The 22,238-nt window shown below is 35.2% G+C and overlaps 1 protein-coding gene across 3 annotated transcripts; it reads right to left on the bottom strand.

The window, feature by feature from the left end:
- Positions 1-9,440: 9,440 nt before the first annotated feature.
- On the bottom strand, positions 9,441-18,169 carry LOC104895856 (protein CROWDED NUCLEI 4). Of its 3 annotated transcripts, none has more exons than XM_057395448.1 (9): positions 17,560-18,169; positions 16,339-16,548; positions 15,985-16,238; positions 14,257-14,527; positions 14,040-14,123; positions 12,110-13,938; positions 11,691-11,964; positions 9,924-10,121; positions 9,441-9,785 (listed from the first exon to the last, which is right to left on the bottom strand). In XM_057395448.1, the coding sequence occupies exons 1-8, from the start codon at positions 17,788-17,790 to the stop codon at positions 10,002-10,004; spliced, it is 3,273 nt and encodes a 1,090-aa protein (XP_057251431.1). In that variant the 5' UTR covers positions 17,791-18,169; the 3' UTR covers positions 9,441-9,785; positions 9,924-10,001. The 3 variants fall into 3 exon arrangements, with proteins under 3 accessions (XP_057251431.1, XP_010680792.3, XP_010680791.3); XM_010682490.4 differs by having other exon boundaries at positions 9,441-9,825; positions 9,926-10,121; XM_010682489.4 differs by having other exon boundaries at positions 9,441-9,790; positions 9,926-10,121.
- Between the last annotated feature and the right edge of the window lie 4,069 nt (positions 18,170-22,238).

Genomic DNA, 22,238 nt, shown 5'->3' with positions numbered 1-22,238 from the left:
CCATCGTTGTCGGCGAAATTGACAGTGGAAAAACTACTAAAATTCCTCATGTTTTCTCTTTTTTCTTTTTCGCTCAACTTATTTTCTTCATCTCCCAATTATTGTAAGTGATTTTGATGATAATATGAGTTTAATTTGTCTCCTTTCACCAATTCCCTGACCTTCTTTCTCTCTCTTATAAACCTTTGTCACTCTTCCTCCCATTTTCTCAGCAATTTCAACCTTTTCCCAAATGAGAGCAACTATGAATAACCCATAAAATAATATCAAAAGCGCTGCGGTCGACCAAAGGGAAACAAATTTACTACTCTCTCTCTCCTCAGAAAACAGCTAATATCATACAGTATACAATTTCGTGGGTTTAATAATGAAGAAGTTGCACTAACTGTTGGTCAAACGTTGGTCAACCCTTGTTAAATCTGTTGGTTAGCCGTTAAGAGGAGAAAATATGGTCTCGGTAAGGGTGGTCCTATTGGTCGCATTCATATGCACTTCCTTAACTGCTTTATGTACTAAATTTTATTATTATATGATCATGGCTACTTTTTGTGAAAAGTTATTTTCACATGATAGTGGTAACTAAACATAGTACATAGTAAGGAAATATCTTTTCCGATTAATTTTCAAAACTGAACTTTACCTAAAAATATAGACACAATTTATCAAATAGGAAAACTTCACTTTAAAACCGCTTTTTCTATTAATCACCACGAGGAAACTACAAGTTTAAATCAGGAATTTCAGAGCATAAAATTACTAATAAGACATTTATAGTTAAATATTTAGAAACGTATAGATATATTCATTTTGGTATGATGCAAATAGTTTTAAAGCCTTTGTCTAGAGAAGGTATTGATTGTCCAATATATATAGCTTTAAGAGATAATTACTTAGTTGGCTATAAAGATTCTCTTTTAGTTATGATTCAAACTAATATATGTAATGGTCCAATTTACTTTATTGTCCAAACTTTTTAGTAGACTTAACCGATCCATACTAGACACTTTAGTTCTAGATGTCCACCTTTCAAATAATTCAACTGTACAATGTAGGGAATATGTTAAGAATTTCGCATTAATTTACAGTGTATATTTTAGATTATTATCTTCTCAACTAAATCCAAAATGTTTACCTCATCCCACTATATATGAAACTATATTATTAAAAGTCGAAACTCAAAATGCAGCTACTTTTACTCCTAAAAAATTAAAATTGAATGAAATCACTATTCCTAAATAACTTTTTAAATCATTATAATCCTCCTCCTAGAAATATTGCCCAAAAGAAATTTGATCAACTTATAAAAGAACCTGATGATCAAGTAATAATAAATTAAGTTAGGTATCAATTTTGAAAAGGCTAGACCATCGACTTCTTATGAAAGTGCTCGACCTTCATACGAAGAAAACTCATCTGATAATCCTCGAATGTCTACTTCTAAAAAAATTCAATTTGAAAAATCTTCAAAATTCTGCTATAAAAACCCAATACATAAACAAGTAGGAGAATCTTCAAAATTCACATTAAAAAAATATATCACCAAAATAATTATTCAAATAAGTTTTTTGACTGCTATTTCAAAATAGATAGAAATGTTATCTACGCAACTAGAGTCCAGAAAATCTTCTGATATTGAAGATATTACATCAAAATTAGGAACATTATCTATAAATAAAAAATAAAAAAAAATCCCTTTGATATAGCTACCCCACATATTAATACTTCAAGTATTCTCATATATCGTCAAAAATCTCTTAATTTACCTGAAAAAATAACTCCTTTATGAGTAAGATTGAAGAGAAATTATCTAACCTAAGTACTTCTAAATCAACTAATAATATTAATGTTTTAGATAAATATAGTTCAAATAAAATAATCAATTCTGATGATGAAGAAAATAAAATTAATAAAATAAATAATAATTCTTGGAAAAATGTCTCTAGTATAAACTATTATACTAGTCCTACTCCACCAGATATTCAATATGAAGAACGACATAAATTAATAAACTCACAATATGATGGAACTGCATTTTATGAATGGAATATTGGAATATCATAATATGAATATTAAATATCCTATCTGAAATGACTATGATTATAACTACTTATAGATCAAGGAATTGTCATGAACATACTATTATAGATTTTCTCACTACTGGTTTTACCGGTCAATTAAGATATTTGTTGGACAATAGTATTAACATAGAAACAAAAGTTCAAATACTTAATCACATCAAAATAGAAAATGAACAATAAGCCTTAGACGAAAGCTCAATTTTTATTAATATGAATGCTATGCATTTTATTGGAAATTCAAAGGAAGCAATATCAACAAACCAAGTACTCCTTACTAATCTTAGGTGTACTACACTTGAAGATTATCCCCGGTATAAAGATGTATTTCTTAGTAATATTTTCAGACGAGATGATTGCAATCAATTCTTTTGGAAAGAAAGATTTATAGCTGGTCTTCCATCTCTATTTTCTGAAAGAATATTCCTAAAACTAAGAGAAATTGCAGGTCAAGATGAAATTTCATATGATAGTATGACTTATGGACAAATAATTTCCTTTGTTAAAAAGTAAGCAATTGCTTTATGTCAAGAATTAGCAATTCAAAGTAAATATTCTTCTAGAAAAAAAAGACGTAGAGAGTTAGGAAGCTTTTGTGTTGCATTTGGGTTACCCAAAATTCAACCTCCCTCTGCCATTAATAAAAAGAGACATAAAGAAAATTTTCGACCAACTAGACAAATAATTAACAACGGCCCATACTATAAAAAGACCTTTAAAACCCCCCACTAGACCACCAAAGAAAATTATAGATCCCAAAAAACCAATTTATTGCTATAAGTGCGGATGATTAGGCCATAAGGCTAACTAATGTGACATAAAACAAAAGGTAAATGAATTATGTGGTCATGATCCATACCTTCAACAAAAAAAATTTAGTCTTATGTTCACTAGAAAATTCCTTAGATCATAACATTACCGACCATAGTGAAAATAATCTACTTCAAACAAAATCAGATAATGAGTCAACTTCTTGTTGTTCAAAAGAGTCAGTCCCATTTTGTCAAAAAGGATGCTGCAATAATATTTGTTCAATTTCAAAAGATTTATTTTCCTAAAAATTACTTTTTACTAATCAAATTATTTTCCAATATTATTTTCCCATTTAATTATTTCAGATGCAGAAAACACCACTTTCTAGTTCCAAAGAAAAAACCAAAAACTTATACTTCACACAAAAAACGAAAAATCCATACCCAAGGAATTCAAGATTTACTCAAAAAACTTTCCCCCACCACAAAAGATTAATCAAACAACCTCACTCAAACAGCCAAAACTCATACTTTACCTACAATACATAAAACAATTTCTAGGCTCTTCATACTTGAACTAATAATTCAAATATATCAACTTCCAACCGATATGCAAGAAATCATCATCAACAAAGTAAAGCAAGAAAATTTCAAAACATGATATATCAATTTCCTAACATCAGAAAAAATATCCCCCTACAACATTTGGCGAACATGGAACCGTCTATATTACTCTTTGCAAATTACCAAACTGGAGGCTTTTTCCTATCCACGAGAGATCTTTAGAAGACTGATCCATATTTTCAAACATGGAAATATGGCTTAATAAGGAAAGTTTACGAAGTACGGGAACTAGTCTCATAATTTTTTAAAGAGTTCACAAAATTCCAACAATATATATTTTCAATAATATATCCCATTCAAAAGAAATAATAGATATATGAAGAAATTATTTGCGCCAATATAGAAATGGTGAACGACAAGATCAAACCAGCTCACTACTTCATACTGATTAATATAATTAATTGTGATCTTTACTGCAAGCTAAGGATATAGCTATCTCACATCCCACTCAAGCAAGACCATATTGTTTTTTTACATCATCCACAAAAATTGAATAATTAATCAGAGAAACTGACAAAATCCAGTGTGGAAATACAACAGTTGTTTTCTCTACATGGCTGCAAGAGTATTTTATTACCGGTGTCAACCACTCTGAACCACTGAATCCATATTTATCTCAACTTAGAGCTAGAAAATTCTTATCTTAAGAAGGCAAAACACTCTTCCTGGCAAAAGTCAGGGCATTAAAAATAAAAAGAACTCGCTAAGTGATTATCACTTAGGCAAAAATAAAGGACATATTTTACTAATGTTTTCAATGCAGGTATGCAAATGATGATTCATCAAATACCAGGTGTACCACCTGAATATCTGATGAATCCTAAGTACAACACACAAATGTACAAAACAACAAAAATATCAATTACCACAAAGACAAAAAGAAGAAAAGACTAAAGTTCCATCAACTTCATCCTCCAAGGATGATCGATCAGCAAAGCACACATCCTTCCACATGAATACAAAGCTTTCATTCAAAGAAAATTACAAAGTTCAAGTGATGATGCAAACTAAAAAGAATACATTTTCCTATTCCAAGCGGCAATGCAAATTAGAATTGTATCAAATAACTCCAAAACTCATGTACTATAAATAGGAACATGTAAGACTGTAGCAAAGCAAGTTTTCTCAGAAGAAAGTACTTGAGAGAAAAAATTAATCCTATACAAAAGCCTCATACTCAAAAATAGTTATTACTCAATCCTTGTAAAAGTTCATTCAAGTTCAATCAAAGTAAGTTATTATTCATATCTGCGTTTCAATATTATTGTTTACAATATTTGTTCATATTTTCGAAACTGATTTATCTACTTATTAATCCAATAATAATAAATCTATCTCTATTATATAAGCCAAGGGAGGAGGTGTGGTGTCCTTTTTTGAAGTGACCAAAATACCCTTAATGATCTAATTAATGGAATGAAAAAAATTACAAAAGCAAATCATTTAAAAATTCTCATTCCAACTTGCCATTTAAAACAAGTTTAAAATGATATATGAATCAAATACTTCAATCAAAAATTAAATGGACAAAATATTTAACCTTATAAAAAAAGATGGCATACATAACGTGCACATGAAAAGTCTGAACATTCACTACCTTTGATACTCTTTAATTCAGTTAAACCAACTCATTATTTTTGTTCTTTCTGTTCAATATTCATTCACAAAAACATAATGTTAACAATCACTCACAACTTTTTTTTTTTTTTTTTACATTAGCGAATTAATATATCTAAATTCATCTAACTGTTGAATTTTCACATTTAAGTTTAATCATAAATAAAATACGAATGGAGTATCTAATAGAATAACAAAATTTAAAATTAACGCACGCATCGCGTGCATATGAAGGCTAGTACTAATATATTAAAAGGCGTTCATAAGAATGTCTATGTGCCATGTGACACTCTCCTCTAAGGTTCTAATGCAAATACTCTATTTTCATGTCAAACCCCTCAACTAAAAAAAAAATATGTCATGTGGTTAGAAGGCATCGAACACGTGACCTTTGAAATAGAAAGTGAAAGCTTAACCATTGATCCAACATAACATCATTATTAAATATTTCAAAATAAAATATAATAATGTCTTGTAATTATATCTCATTAAAAGACTACACAAATAGTTGGATGCCTAACACATTAATGGTAATGATAGTAGACATTGTAGATATAACTCTTACTCCAATTTCTTGTATTCTTCAAATTATGACATCAATTTTTTCCTCACAAGACAAAAAATTACGAAAAGAAACCATCCAGAGCATCGCCCGGGACATTCACTAGTTATCTTTTCAAATTCAGATATAAATTTCAATAATCTTATTTTCAAAAATTTAATAAATCCTTTGACGAGATTAATTACTTACCAGACGGTCCCCCTTTCGCTATATAATTAATATGAAATACAGCCGAGACGGTCCTAAACCTGTCCAGTCCAGAGGAATGATAAGTTGTTACATAAGTTTATGCTATTGTTTGTCCATAGTGCCTTTTTTATTCTTCTTTTTTACAATTTCAATCTTTGCATTTTGGTGTCTGGAAATTATTTTGAAAATCAATGATTTATTCCTTATACTTTTTCTATTTAAATTTTTTTACTTTATTCCTTTTAAAATAAGTCACTAGCTCTTTTATTTTCATGTCAAACTCGAACTATTAGATTAAAATGACATATATTAGAACATACTAATTACATACTTCATCTTTTCTTTTTTTTATTGCCAAGTTATCTTGATGTGAAAGATTAACATTAATTGCAACGTTTTTCTATTTGATTATGTTTTTTTCAATCTTTCACATGGCGTCCCACTTTTTATCTCTCTCTCTCTCTCTCTCTCTCTCTCTCTCTATATATATATATATATATATATATATATATATATATATATATATATATATATATCTTTTCTTTACATGACTTTCTTATAAATTGTATCAAGGGATGATGTTGCAATAAGAATGTGATGGAGGAAGTATAAATTATTCTAGCAATAGATACTCTGTATTTGTCAATATTAAAACTCAATTTCTCAAATTCATTTATGGTCTGTTTGGGGTCATGAATTTCATATGAAATTATGGAATTGTGCCAAATGTGTTGTTTGGATATTTCAAGAATTTGTATTTGTATTTGTATTTGACCCAAATCTAAACATTAATGACATTAGTCTATGTTTATGAATTTCAAATTCCAACTCAAATGAAGTGATTTCTATTCCTCATTCATTGTTTATCTATCATCTACCCCTATCCCAACCCCAACCACCGCAACTTTCTCTCCTCCGCATTGTCAGCGATTCTCCGTCCTCCTCCAATATCCCCGGGTGCACGTGACCATCCTACAATGATTGTTTACGTTGTGATTTCTCACTCAATTTTGCCGCAAAAATCTCTGTTTTTGAACAATTTCCAAAATAAATCTTTGATTGGGGTAATTATATCTTCTATTTATTAACATTTTTACTTGAAATAATAACATCAAATATCACTTTGTTTATTGGTTAAGACATTAGTATATGATCTCGGGATCTAATCGTACATAATATCTATTTTCTTAGTTTATGTGGATTACATATCATAAAATGCTTCAAGCAAAGGCACCACGAGTCATCGTTCCTTACTTAGGAACACCTTTTAATATATTAGTATAGATGTAGATATAACGCTTGATAGAAGAAATTAAAGGTCCCCTAAAAAAGAATGAAGGCACAAGATCTATATTGACATAAAAAAGAAATATAAACTCAACATTGGAATTAAGGCCTTAACATAATTAATTCTAAATATCTAATTGCGCAAAAAAATTCTATAAAAAACTTACACCTCTAATTTTTTCCATAGCTATTTCAGAAATGTTAAACATCGTCCCAAAACTTCTTAAAGTCCTCCCTACCCCAACAAACATTTCCAACTTTATTCTTCCTTTTTTTCTTTTCTTTTCCGAAACCACCACCTCCTCCACCACCAATAGTCCCCCACCTCACTATCAGCCCCCACCCTCCCTCTAATCCTACCAGCAGCCCCACCCATCCCTGCAACCCCCACAAGCAGCCCCCACCCTCCGTTCACCCCCAACAAGCAGCCCAACCCTCCCCCACCTCCCGCAGGCTGTAGAAACCGACACCACCCACCTCTCTAATTTTTTTAAATTATGGGGCAATGGGAGGAACTTCACCACAGGTTTTTCCACCCATGTCCTATAATTATTAAAAAAAAATGAGAGGTGGGTGGTGGAGGAGGTGGTTGTTTGCGGGGGAAGTAGGATAGCAGGTGGTGGCGGGGGATGGTTGGTGGTGGAAAAAAGAGAAAGGCTAAAATAGTAAATTAAAAGTGTATCCGAGGCGATTTTAGGACGATGTTTAATGATCTCCCTGCCTTTTCCATTTTGATGTCCCAATTGAATTGTCCCACTTTCAATTCTAACGTGGCCCATATGTATTTTAAAGTTTTTCCCTAAAGTAGAATATCATACGTCCAGACCTGACATCTATCCATCAAAATTTTCGGAATTTGCTAGACGCCCTAAATACAATATTTTTATATTGTATATTTATACCTTTATTAATTTTCTCTCATGTTCCCTTCTTCTTCCCCTACCACCACCAACAACAATGCCGCCACCACACAACAACTACAAAGTTGTTTAACAATAGTGGTTTTACCACTACCACCAATCTCACGTATCCCAACAACACCATCACCCTTATTCATAACCATTTCCTTCACCTTCCTAACACCCATCTCCAAACTCACCCCAAAGTACCATCAAACAACCATCTAATTCCTCGACTCTTTTCATCTCCTCCAACCACCCTCCATCATCACCTCCAATCCTCAACGATCTGAGTTGCGCCTCGATCCGCCTAGTGGATTCGTCCATCTGATCAAACCCCTTGGCAGAGTCGAACCTCAGATGATGAACATCAGATTTTGTGAGTTTTCTTAGATTTTTTTTTTAGAAATCAAAAATAAAGGAGGCGTCCAGCATGGACTCCTCCCACCAAGGGTGGAGGCGTCCTTGGCAGGCGCCATTGAATTTTTTTAAAAAAACTTATGGAGAAGCGTCCACCATGGATGCCCCATCACAGGTAGAGGCATCCATAACAGGCGCCTCACCCTGTGGTGGAGCGCCTGCCATGGACACCTCCACCGATGGTGGGGAGTCCTTGGTGGATGCCTTCTTTTGTTAATTTTTTTTTTTTTTACAAAAAATGTGGAAAACAGAGAAGAGAATAAGGTTGGTGTGGTGATGGTGGTGGCAGCACGACGGTGAAGCTAGTAGCGATGGTGGTGTGGCTGTGGTGGTGGTGTGCCGGCCAGTAATGATGTGTAATAAGATGGGGATGGGAAGTGAAGAAGGAAGGGGAGAAATGAGAAAGATGGAAAGTATACCAATGTAGTATAGTGGTGGTGGTGTGTTGGCCAGTGGTGGTGTGTAATAAGATAGGGAGGGGAAGTGAAGAAGGAAGGGGACAAATGAGAAAGAGATGAAAAGTTTTTTTTTTTTTTAAATTGTAAGAAGAAATCATCTGAACGGTCGTAGCACAAGAACCTCATCCAGAGGCCCATTATAAGTCAAACACCCCCAATACCATTCTCCCTTAAATCTCAAGCAAATACTTGAGATAGAAATTGAATCCTAGACCATATTAGGGAAGATGAAAAGGTTCACCACTTGACAATCCCAATTCCTAAGAGATGGAAAGTATACCAATGTAGTATTAAATGTATTATACGTATATTTAGAATGTAGCTAGGAAATTGTAAGGCATTATTTAGCAAATCAGAAATTTTCCCTGTGTTTTCTGTCCTTTACCAAGTACGTAAAAGACACTGGTGGCGTGATGCAATAGAAGATTTGGAGTCGTAATAACCGAGCCAAACTCTAAATGATCAAATTTGAACAAAATTTTGAGCTCTATTGGAATCTCAAGATCACGAAAAAAAGAGTGACTTTTTTTTGGGATTGAAGTTAGCCATTTTTCAGATATTAAAAATAAAAACCATTTGATTCAAGTTCAGGAAAAATCCAAAAATAATCATAAACATCTCAGAATTCATTAACATTCTCATAAGCTAGCATAGCCGCAGGACAGAAAAAAAATAGTGCCCTGTAATACCAACCATCACGAACACTCCCAAACTTTCGGTAAGAAAAGTCCAACAGATGCACAAAATACATTATATGAAACATCAAATGAGGAACCTACTAAATACACCCTGAATCACACTATTATCTAAATCATTTACAAGTATACGTCACAAGCGAGATAACCGGAGACCTAGGTCAAAAGAACTAACCAACCCTTTAGATTGAGCAAGCTCAGAGATAATAAACCTGTCAAAGAAAATAGCGCATACAATTCAGTGAATCTGTAAACCAGGAGAAAGTAATACATATGTATTATGTAGATGAAAAGGGTACATTTTTTTGAACCAGAAAACAAGGAAAAGAAAAAGAAGGGATACATACTGTGCATTGGATGCCAACATCCAGATAATAGAATGCACGGGGCCTAACCGCTGGAGCAGTTGATAGAGCAAACTGTTTATGATTTCTGCTTGGTCTTTGACCGAGTTTTAATTTTCTCCTGAGCAATTTCTGGCTTATCGGTGGCACTTGAAGGATCCTCATTTCCCGGCACTTTCAACTCAGTAGCACCTTCCTCCTGAGGGCAACAGGATCAAACACATCAAACCACCAAGTCTACGACGGATAAGCTATGGACTTAATATAGATAAAGCACAACTAGAAGACGTAAATAAAAGCTTGAGTGTACTAAAAAGCAACTAGTTCTCTAGAAAAAGAATGACAACTGAAAGCAGTGAATCAGTTCTTATTTCTTAATATTCAAAAGGAAGGCTAGCAGTTCCAATAATTTTCCTTTAGCCATAAGGTGTACTTCATCAACAACCTTTCTCTCTATCACTTTCTATAAACAAGTACCAACAAAGGATAGTGGCAATAAGCCGCAAGTGAAATTCCCTAATTCTTGAATCAATTATCCCAACTACAGATATAGAGGAGCAACGTCAAGCAATAAATATGTTTCAGAAACAAGTAATAAGATAAATGTACAAGAAAGCCTTGTTCTTTGACCTGACATCATAAATTATCATCTTGCAGACACTGCTTATATTCTTCTGTTTCTTCAAAACAATGCATGGCTTTTCCAACTTCTATGTAAGTGAGCATCCAATATATTGGAAATTTGTTGACAAAAGGAACAATATGTCCTAGAAAGAGAAACTGTAAATTACCTTCTAGTGGTAGAAAACAACCTCCCAGAATCAGAAGAGTCTAAAATCAAGAAATCTTGTTGAACTATCAACAAGATACTAGTGTGGAGAGAGCGTGAGAAATAAGTAGACTAAGTAAGATAAACAAAATTAGCATGAAGGTAAAGTATTAACTATTATCTTCAGATGGTCAAACTTCCCCACAGGCCATCAGAGAAGAGGAATAGAAATTTGAACTTCATAACAATTCTACTGACAACAAAGAGTACTATACCTAATCATGGAGCAAGATGAATACACATTGCACCAATGGATGTATACAAGTGATCTTTTAGATATTTCAATGTACTCTTACGTGAAGCAACTTTCCAGCCTATTTAGAATAATACATATTTACTCATAATTAATTAGTATAGAAGAAGAAGAATCTGCATGCTATTGTTATAGGACAATAGGAATGCACTTCCCAAAAGATAGCTCAAGAGGAGGAGAGCCCACAGTCCTATATATACCACACACCAACCTCCCATACGGTCGATGTGGGATCCTTTCCCTGGGATCAGTCCATAACAGCTATGTTCCAAATTTCCTTCACCCCCTATCTTTTCATACTTGCCAGTTGCCAACTTGCTATCCAATTTATGACATCTATATAAGACATTTATAAAAGCCCAAATGTTCAATTTGATGTTACTACCTTTGTCAAAGACAGAGATAAGGGTGTATTAATTGGCCACATAACAAAATAAAGACTCACTTATCTCTTTAAACAAGAAACAGAGAAGAATATAATAGAATGACAGATTAGTCCTTTATTAACATCAGAAAACAGTATCATTAATTTTGGCAACAGAAAACATCATTTATCCCAGTTTAAATCTAGAAATTGTCAGCTTTCTTAAAGGAAACGCATCTCCATTCACTCTAATAACAAAAATAGATCACAAGTGATGAGAGATGAAGATAAAATGGTGATAACCACAAATCAAATAGGTTACCTCCAGTTGCCTCTTTGCTTCTCCAGCATCTTCCACTATGAGAACTTCTTGTATCACTGTCTGCTTCTGAATGACACACCTCATTACAGATTTGTCAGATTCGCTTTGCTCAAGCTGATGTGCAGGTTTGCCAGTTTCAGTCATCTCCAGAGGGATTTCAGAACATATCTTGGCTTGATAGGAAATTTCATTTTTATTGTCTTTACTTGAGCTCTGCGTTGATAAACTGACGATGCATTGATCATCAACAATACTTGTCTGCTTAGATTCCACACTGTACACCAAGGGGGTGGGGGAATGATCAACATAATCAGCATTACAGAAAATAAGGAGATCAACAAAAAATCAAATAGCCTGCAGAAAAAGATTCATCTTCCCATGGCAGCAAAGTAGCTTAATATAAGGCAGAGAGCATATACCAGTGGGGAGTGACATTAAGAGATCCATCAGAAGTATCACCATCATGCTGCCGCCTCTTCTTCTTACTTACTTCGTCGTCCAGAGTCACAGCATCACTCCCAGGAACATGTGAGTCGTCAACTCTTCTTTTCCGGCTAGTGCTAACTAAAGCAGGGGAATAGCTTTCATGCACATCTTTAGTTGCTACCAGATCTGCCCAGTCTTCATCCACAGAAGGAACTTCATGAATCACTTTCGGCTCTTCTGAACCAGTTCCAGTTAGCTGGCCTGCACTTCCCACCGATTTTATGAGATCAAACTCCTTGGACATCCCCTGTTTTGATTGATCATTTATGTTTGTTAAGTCTTTCTCGAAAAATCTAGAGTTTCCGACTTCACACTCGGAATATGAAGATGGTTCCATGTGCTTCAAGGGTTTGTCTGGTGAATGCTTAAACATCAAAGAAGCACATTTTTTCAGCCAGGAAACAGTAGTGCTTGGTGGTGAATCACTTCCCATATTTTGCCCATCTTCTGCAGCAACAATTTCCTGTATTGGCTCCAGAGAAGGAACACGTACAGAGACTTCAGGGGTTGACTCTGCACAGGTTGGCTTTGTAACAGGAACTAAAATTCTATCAGAATTGACTTTCAAATCCTCTAATTTGACAAGTTGTTCAATCTGAGAAAGTATCTCTTCCCTATCCGCATGCAGCAATTCCCTCTGTTCCTTCAGTTTAAGTCTTTGCGTCTGAAGCTCTTCGATAAGATTCTGTAACTCCGCCCATGCCTTTTCCCTCTCCTCACGATCCAATTTGATTTCCATCTTCTCTGTGTCGAGCTTTTTTAGTGCCAGAGCAATATGCTCTTGTTCTGTCATCAGATCTTCCTTCAGAGAACTAATATAGCGAAGTTCTCTCTTTTTCTCTTCTTCAAATGCTTTCTCCTTCTCTTTTAAGTAGCTTTCAATATCTTCACGCCGTTTGTTGATGCAATCCTCCAACTCTCTTTTTCGACATTCGATCTCTAGCAAGAAATCTGCACGTTCTTGCTGAAATTTGGTGAACCACTCAGAACGCTCACGCTGACTCTCACTTCGGAAGGTTTCTCGATCAAGAGAAAGTGATTCTAGATCCTGTTTGTATTGCTCACGCAGAGCCTCTTTCTCCACATTTAGGCTGTCACGTTCATCTTTGAGAAACTTGGAAATTAGGAGTTTCTCCGCAGCTATACGTTCTTCTTCCCTTCGCAATTCCTCCCTTTTCTCATCAATAACTTCCCACTCTGTCTCAAACTTTGCCTTCTCAATCTTCAGTTTTTCAGCCTCAGCCTCAAGTTGCAGATTCTGAGCTCTGATTGAATCAATTTCCTCTTTCAATTTTCTTTCTAACATGAGAAGCTCACTTGATTCACATTTCATAAGCTCCAACTTGTTTTTTGCCTCAGCAATTTGATTCTTCTCCTCTTCCAAATAAAGTGAAGACTTCTCTAGGTCAACTTTTGCCTTATCAATCTCCTCCCTCTCTTTTTGCAAAGTGTTTTTCATTAGCTCAACCTCATTCTCAGACTTCTGAAGATGACAGTCCTTCTCCGCCACAACTTTTAACTTCTCAGCTAAATCTTTACCCTTGTCTGCTATCACCCTAGCTTGCACCTCCAAATCTTGCTCCTTCTCTAAAATAACATCCTCACGTTGTTTAAGATCCAGTTCACTTAACTCCCAGGCCCTCCTCCTTGTCTCAATATCTTCTTCTGCCAATTTCTTTCTTACCGCGAGCTCTGCTTCAAATTCGTCGTTTCTGCGTCTCAAGGTACTTTCCTGTTCAGCTATGAGTTTTTGGACTTCATTCTGCATCACCCGGAAAAAAAACATTATCAGAAATGACATCACATAATTGACAGTTTCATCCTAATCTCATTATCAATAATATAAATAGAAGGACAAGTTACATGTTCCTTGCTTGCCAATTTTTCTTGTGAAATGAGGAAGTCCTGCTCTTTCTTGATCAAAATACCCTCCTTTTCAATAACAGCCTGCAAGCACAGAAGATAAAGGCCTCATAAGTGTACGAGTCAGTGTGTCTCAATTAAATTTGCACAGGCAAGAGTTTAGCATTAAACATATACTTCCAAGTAACAATGGAAAGGGCCAAAAAGATGCAAAGACCTTCTCTCGTTCAGAAAGGGAGAGTGCAGCTAGCTCCAAATTGGACTTCTCCTCCAATAAGGTCTTCCATTCAGCAGCAATATTCTCTTTCTGATTCTCCAGCTCCTTCTCAGTCTTTCTCAGTGCTTGAGATTTAGTAAGAATATCGGCTTCCCTCTGATTTAGCATAGCTTGACCATCATGTAATTTGTTCTGTGCTTCATTCATCACTTTCTGTCTCTCCACCAATGATTGCCTTTCAAGCATAATTTCTTTCTCCTTGACATCACAACTAAAATGTAAAGATGAAAAAAAGGTCAATGATTCTCCGCAAACGATGGTTTAAAACGATGAGCAGCCTCCTTAATGAATGCAATAAGTGTATATTAGCTAACTTGTACATATTTAGCAAACTAACTTTAAGCATAATACACTATTCGATTTCAACCAAGCTGCAATTCAAATTTCAAACCGAGGATTGGCCTCCAAACTCTCACTGGGGAAGTATAGAAAATAATTATGCCGAGCCTATACCAACCCCAATCCAAAATAAAGGCAAAACAGAAATGCTCATAATAATCTGTTTAAATGTAAAAGGCTCCTTTTGAGACAGCTGTAAACCAACAAAAGAAAAAACACAAAATTTGGAAAAAGGTCTGATACTCTAGACCCACAAAACAGAGAGCAAAAACTAATGACATACTAGCTGTCTTGAGATAACAGCACAGATACAGTTCACAAAAGCCTCAGAAAATTAGCCAATACCCTATGATAGTAATATATCTCTATATTTACATTTGTCACCACTAAATATACTAGAGTGTGATTGTGCATTACTGTACATAATGATAAATTAGTCGTACATAATGATAATGACGCAATAGGGTAGTCAATCTGAGGCAGACTAAATAAGAACTAAGTGTCACGATCCGAGTGTTTTGACACCGGATCACGCGGCGCATTCTTGCCTATTAGGCGGCAAGGGCGCAAGCCTTATGCGGAAAGGGCCTGCGAAGCTCGTAAAAATACGAGCTACGTTGTATCTCAAAGGGACGCTCTTGCCTATTCGTGACGAGAGAGAGCACGAGACAATGAATCAGGACTTGGATGGGAAGGGGAGCTTTGACATAAATTCCAAGACCAAAAGTAAGTAAGGCAATCCAATACAACCCTATTAAAACATGGTAGGATACTTATTTGATTCACTCAAAGGTGCTCCCTAAAAGAGGGTTAACTGTCAGATAGTTATTCTACCAAATAAAACACACTACTTGCTGTAACATAATAATCGAAGATAAAACCCAACCAAAGAGCTAAAACATAAAGTACTCAAAGCATTAAATAAGCAAAATACAAGTAAAGGAGTTGATTTCTAACAATAAGGCAAGCAAGATAAAAGGACGAAAGTAGTTGATATATAATGGAATTTCCAGAGTCCCTACTTACATTGAGTGGTTGAGCAAAAGACTGAGATAACAAACTAGGATTTTCATTGACGAAATCAGTCTAAAACAATTACTGTCAGAGGTACGACAGTATGACGAATGTTCCTAACATAATAACCACATTGTTGATACAAATCTTCAAACCCACAACTGGGCATTTTTTAAGATAATTACTGCGAGTTAAAGAATTTCATTTCTAGTCTTCGACTGCAAGACTTGTAATTCAGGAACAAAACAGTTCTGAACGTCGGGAGTTAGTGTAAGAATACTGCCAATATTGAAGAAAACGTTAAGAAACACTCACTCAGATTTAAAAGATGCCATTTGACGACGAAGATCATCTTCACGTGATTCAACCTCCTGAAGCTTTCTTCCTGCAGCTCGTTCGCATCGCCTTGCTTCATCTCGCAAAGATTCAGCGGTGTGCAGCTTTGCCTCGGCCTCAACATACTTTCTCTGAGCATCTTCAACCATACTGCGTGATTCAGCCATTTTACTCTCTGCTGCAACCTTCACCTCAGCACACTCAGTACGCATTTCATGCAAGGCTTTTTCAATCTGCCACAAACAATCTGAAATCATTAGTATAAATGGTCGTAAGGGAGACGATAGAGATGTTAATGTGTACAAGAAACACACTCTTATGAAGCACACTTACATTTGCGACGCATTCCTTCTCTACTCCTAAGGCCTTCTTGAGGTTATCTTCTCGTTTCCTGGCTTCAGCTAAGGCTGATGATAATGCAGCTCGATCACGCATATGACTTACTTCTGTGGTTTCAGAAGATAATCTACCTTCTTCATACTTGGTAGCAAAATCCTTTCTTTCCAAAATAAGAAGTCCCATGTTGTGTTGAAGCTCATAAATCTACAAGGAGTAGCTCATATCAGGTCATCTTAACAAATAACAACACAAAAGAGGCATATCACAAAAAGTTACCAGCCAACTATATCTCTTCAAATGATTAGTATCCTTCTTCCATGCCCTATTTTCTTCTCGTCAGCTTCTGAGTTGCTTGAGTTACCTTACTTATTTACAACTTCAATTTCATCAATTTCACATTCAATTCTTTCCTGAGGAAATTGCTTAGGTCTTCAACAAGAACGATATATTCTCGTCATTTACCTTCTAAACCTCTTGGCTCTCTAAGTTGGAATCATGCTATCAAATCTAACGTTTTTCCTCATTTGGTAGAACAAGAAGAATACAAATATCTCAATTAAGTGGTTGGTGCATTGACAATTTGACATTTGGGAGTCTTGAATACAAAATCATAACATCAATAAACTAGAGCCGACAGTCCATAATGTTGCATACACCTTATGGTATGCCTTAAACCACTCCCTCCCTCTATCTCGCCAATAAGGCCTTTCGATATCTCAATATTTAGTTACTCCCGACACTCCAGAAAAATTAATCAAGCATTCTGAATACACTGGCAATCAAAACTAGACAGCATGAAACATAAAACTTACATAGATATTGCAAACCAAAAATAATCACTGAGGAATTAATAAAGCAATGTAGCTCTAAGAAACATAAAAACACAAAATATCCAAATTAATTAAGTTATCACGCAACCTAATTAACAACACTCTCATAACATAACTCAAACAATAAATATTCTGTTTATACCATCAAACTGCAACATATAAAAAACAAACATAAATATAACCTAGATCCAAAAGAAAAATAAAATACATTCAAATTATAACACCGAAAAATGACCTTCATTAACTTTGTACAACCCTCAATTCCCTCAAAACAAGCATTAATTAGTAAGTCCAAAAACATAAAAAGGAAATTTCAGTATTACTACTAAACTAAACATAAACTAAAAAAATAAAAAATAAAAAAGTAGAAAGAAAAGTGAGGAACCTCAGCTTCAAGCTTGGCAATATAAGCAATAAGAGCGGCTTTATCTCTGCGACGAATAGAGTCTTCATCGAAGCCAGAGTCACGAAGACGCTTCCAGATCCCTTCATCGGAGAAAAGAGAACGACCGTTAGTCGCCGGAGAAGAAACGTCTAGAATTCTCGATCCCGGAGTTATTGTAATCGGTCGCAATGTCGTCGGAGATGGAGTCGCCGGAATCCGGGGACTCGCCATTGATTTTCTCTCTCCTCGAGAAGACAATGATGGAGAAAAAACACGAAACCCTAAAACTAAAAAAAAAGATTCTTTTTGTTACTTTTTTTTGTGTGTGTTTCTTTCTTGAAGGTGATGATGATTTGAACAGAGAGATAGAGAGAGGAATTGGTTTGCTTTTTTGTTCCGCTCTTTGTTTTTGTTTTTTTTTTTTTTACTGAGAGGGTGAGTGAAGAGGTGAAGACGGCGTCGTATTGAGGAGGGTTTTTAATTTGAACCCCGCCTTTTAGGACATGTTTAGTGGTGGGATTTTGATTTTTGAAATTTAAATAAAGGAGGAGATGCTTTTATTGGTAAATTGAAGTGTTGACTTCAAATTATTTGGCCAGGTCTGTCTGAATTTAATTAAGCTTACTATGGAAGCTTTTATGCTCACTTATGGAAGCTTTTATGCTCACTTATGGAAGGTGATCTGGAAATGCATTGCCTTTTCCCGTTTTCCTGACTCCGTATTGCATTCCAATATTCCAATCCCATTTCCCCCCTCTCTAAGTACATATTCCAATTCCCGTTTTCCTGACCGTTCATGGGTGCGTTTTGGGATATAACCAGTATTTTTGGTTCCGGCGATGCCCCAGTGTAGTTATAATTATTAAACATATTATATCTCATAAGTTTTATAATTGATTTTATTAGCGTTTTATAATTTTTTTGTGATGCGAAATTGTAAAATAGACGTACATATTCCAATTCCCGACATGATTGATTGTTTTAAAAAAAAACTTTCAAGAAATTGAAGATAAAAATAACAATGTCAACAGAATTGGGTAAAAGAATGTTATTACCTTAAAAAAGTATTAGAGATCAAAAGGCTTTGTCTATGTTTTCATAGTTACATATGATTGTAAGACTTTATTATGTTTTACTTTGAAACATTAAACATTAAAATTGTAGTAGATGGATGGTTAAAGTCTCACATTTTATTTCAAAGGTTAGATGGTTGATTCCTAGTAGCTACACATTGTTTATATTTTTTTTAATAAGATCATAAACATGTATTAGAAGCTTGAGTAGAGTGTCACATGGCACCGTTCCTTTGATAGGAACGTCTTTTAATATATTTGTATATATGCAGTTTAACATTTTTCTAAATCAAATTGCACCACACTTTTTTGACATTATTCCATGAATAATGTTAAAGACAGTATTAATTCTTGTTATACGCTAAACCTGAAATTAGTTCCATGGATATCGTCCATGTAAGACAGCACGAGAAAAAAAAATTCGCCAAAGCAAATTGCTACATAAAGTAGCGGTTCACTTTAAGTTAAGTCAATGGTTTACGAGGTAAAACCGCTACTTGGTGTAGCGATTTATACCGTAAATCGGCAGGAAGAGAAAAGGGGGAAATGCAGGCCACGTACGCGTTGTGCGCCCTTGCGTTGCATCTATTTTGTAATGAACCACTACCTGAGTAGCGGTTTATATGTGTACCTTATAGCTTGTATTAGGGACAAATATAACCGATATTTGAAGTGGCGGTCAACTTCGGTGAAACATTATTGGTATTAACCGCAACTAGGAATAGCGGTTTTATTAAAAAAACCAACATTTGGTGTGTTGTCCTACGTGGATGCGTGGATGATATCCATGAAATTAATTTCAAGTTCAACGTATAGGTAGAATTAATACTCCCTTTGACATTATTCATGAAAAAAATTCCACTTTTTCCTAAATCAATCCAAACTGCACCATGAAATGGTATGACATGGTTTACGGTTTAACCATTTTCCATCCAAATATGAGTTTTTTGACCATATTTTTTATATTCTAGACCATTTGGTGTTGTGAGTGCAGTTTAATAATGTCTTTTTATATTTATGGACTATGGAAAAGATTTATAAACTTGTTGTTGGAAAATATTTAATTAGCTACAAATTGTTATAAAAGTAACTCATAAGTGACCAAAATATGTGCTATAAAGTTGTTGAAAACTCAATACATAATACTCCTAAACTAGCTAATCAGATACAAAGAGTCCAAATGTCCAATATAAGTAAATAAAATTCATCTATATAATTTTACGATATATGGTGCGGTTTGGTGAGAGAGATGTGGTAGCTCATTGGAGTACCACCTCGAATTACAGGGCATTACCTAGGATTCGAATCCTCATCCCAACAATATATTGGGACATTTACTTCTAGGCTGTTTAGCCTTGTATCCAGCATCTGAGCTGGTGTGCCCTGCATGCTAGTAGCCTAGTAGGGGTTCGTCTCCGGAACAATTATCTTTCTTAATAAAAAAAATGGTGTGGTTTGGTTTGGTTTTACAAAGTTTTAAACTCAACCCAAACTACCGCGATTTGCTTGAAATCACAAACCAACCCATGTTTTTGAAAGGAACTTTCGAGATGCTTTCTTGCGAAAGCCAATGGAGTCTGTAACTCAACCACCAAACCCAACTGCGAAAAAACGGTTTTAGTTGCGTTTTGCTACAGTCTAGACCATACTATTAACATCCCTAATTAGGAGGTAAGGTCATAAGTTCGAATCCTTAACCAACTACACACCAAGCAAACTTAGTTGAGTTTTTCTTTTTTGAGGAATAATTGAGTGTATTTATTATACACCTAGTGTATCTAAAGCATGATACACATGTTCCCCCTTACATTATTCAATGCTCTACACATGGATGAGTACATGAGCATAGGGGTGTAAATGATGCGAACGAGTTCGAGTTTGAGAAAGCTCGACTCGTATCATTAGCATTACGAGTCGAGCTCGAGTTGAGTCAAGTTTTGATCGAGTAGATTTAGACTAGCCTGCAAGTATCTATAAAAATGTATTTAAAGGCGTGCGTGACAATGTATACACGTCACGTGGCACCTTTGTTACGCCACTAGAATTCTCCAATGCGTACACTGTACACAAGTCATGTCAATTAACAAAAGTAAAATTAGCTTGCAACAAGATCTGAACCCATGACCTCTTACTATTACAAATCACACAATTACCATCTCAACCAACTTTTAATCATGCTTTAAGTGCCCACATTATTATATTTGTACCTTTCAAATGCTGAGTGCTCCTTAATATATTTTCATGGGAATGGAAAAAATGCATATCAAGTTCGGAAAACAGTACCAACCCAGAGCAACGCCCGGGCCCAAATATTAGTCTCGTATTAAAAGCAACCCAAAGGTAGAAAGTATGTCAAGTTGAGGTATTTTGCTATAGATTATTGAGTATTCGAGTTTTTCACGAATTTCTGAGTCGAGTATCAAATTGCTCAACTCAATTCGCCTAAATGTCGGGTCGAGCTCTAACCGAGTCGAATTCGATTAGCTCGCGAGCTGTCTCGTCTCGTTACACCCCTAATGAGCTAATAACATATATTGATGTAATTTAACCATATGATGTAGGATAATGCAAATTTAATAATAATATTATAGTTATATAATCAAATAGATATTTATGTATTATATTAGGTTGTTGATTAGGAAAATAGCAAGAATATAGTCCAATTGCTTTTTTAGATTGATTATATAGATTGTGCTCTCTAAAAAAAATAAGAATAAATATTTAAATGACGATGATATTCTACAAGTTGTGAACTTCTACATATAATACGTTGATATGACATTATAAAGAAGAGACTAATTTCTCCATCTGGCATGTTCTTTATACAGTTCTATGAGTTTTTTATAATTTTGGGAATATCTAGCGGCAAAAGTATATGTACAACATCTTAGATGGGTATATATATACCACCTCTGTTTCATAATATTTGCAACACTTTTCAAATTGAGGATTTTGAGGCAATTTTTCTTAGTATACAATTAGACGGGAATGGGTATGTAATTAGATTAACTAATAATATTTCAATCACTGCCCTACTACCGCCAGCCGCCACCATCCTGCCATCGCGACCACCAGAACCACCCAAACCACCTCGCTAACACTACTGCCATAACCACCCTGCCAACACCACCGCCACAACCATCCCGCCACCACCATTAGAACCACCACCACAACCACCCCGCTAACACCATCAGAACCACAATGATTCAAAAAAAGAAACAGATCTTCATCTTTTAACGATTATGTGAGCAAATTAAAAAAAAAGATCTAATCTAATTAAAATATAGAAAGATCTAACCACATTACAGATCTAACCAAAAATAGATCAAAGACGAAGGAAGAAGAAGGAGATAATCGAAGGAGCGAGAAAGAAGGAGAACAAAGAAGAGAGAAAGAAGGAGAAAGGTACCGTTCATCTTCGTAGTGGTGCTTACATATGTTCGACTTTGTCTTCGCAACAGTCGTCGTAGTGGTGGTGGGGTTTGTTCGACTTCGCAGCGGTCGTCGTAGTGGTGGTGGAAGCAGGCTCGAATTCGCAGCATGAGGGAGGAGAGAGAGATTGGCGTGAGGGAGGAGAGAGTGGAGTCGAGGGTCTGAGGGAGGAGA

This window comes from Beta vulgaris, chromosome 6, assembly GCF_026745355.1.
Source record: "Beta vulgaris subsp. vulgaris cultivar EL10 chromosome 6, EL10.2, whole genome shotgun sequence".
In the NCBI taxonomy this organism is placed as follows: domain Eukaryota; kingdom Viridiplantae; phylum Streptophyta; class Magnoliopsida; order Caryophyllales; family Amaranthaceae; genus Beta; species Beta vulgaris.
The sequence above is the reverse complement of the archived record's forward strand: the minus strand, read 5'-3'. Positions and strand labels throughout refer to the sequence as shown.

What these genes read in the sequence shown, in the direction of transcription:
- LOC104895856 (XM_057395448.1), bottom strand. Translation starts at nt 17,790, where the DNA reads ATGGCGAGTCCCCGGATTCCGGCGACTCCATCTCCGACGACATTGCGA. An exon ending in AGAAGGAATGCGTCGCAAAT is followed by an intron (nt 16,239 to 16,338) that starts GTAAGTGTGCTT and finishes TGTTTGTGGCAG; the next exon opens with ATTGAAAAAGCCTTGCATGA. An exon ending in CTTAATGTCACTCCCCACTG is followed by an intron (nt 11,965 to 12,109) that starts GTATATGCTCTC and finishes CTTGGTGTACAG; the next exon opens with TGTGGAATCTAAGCAGACAA.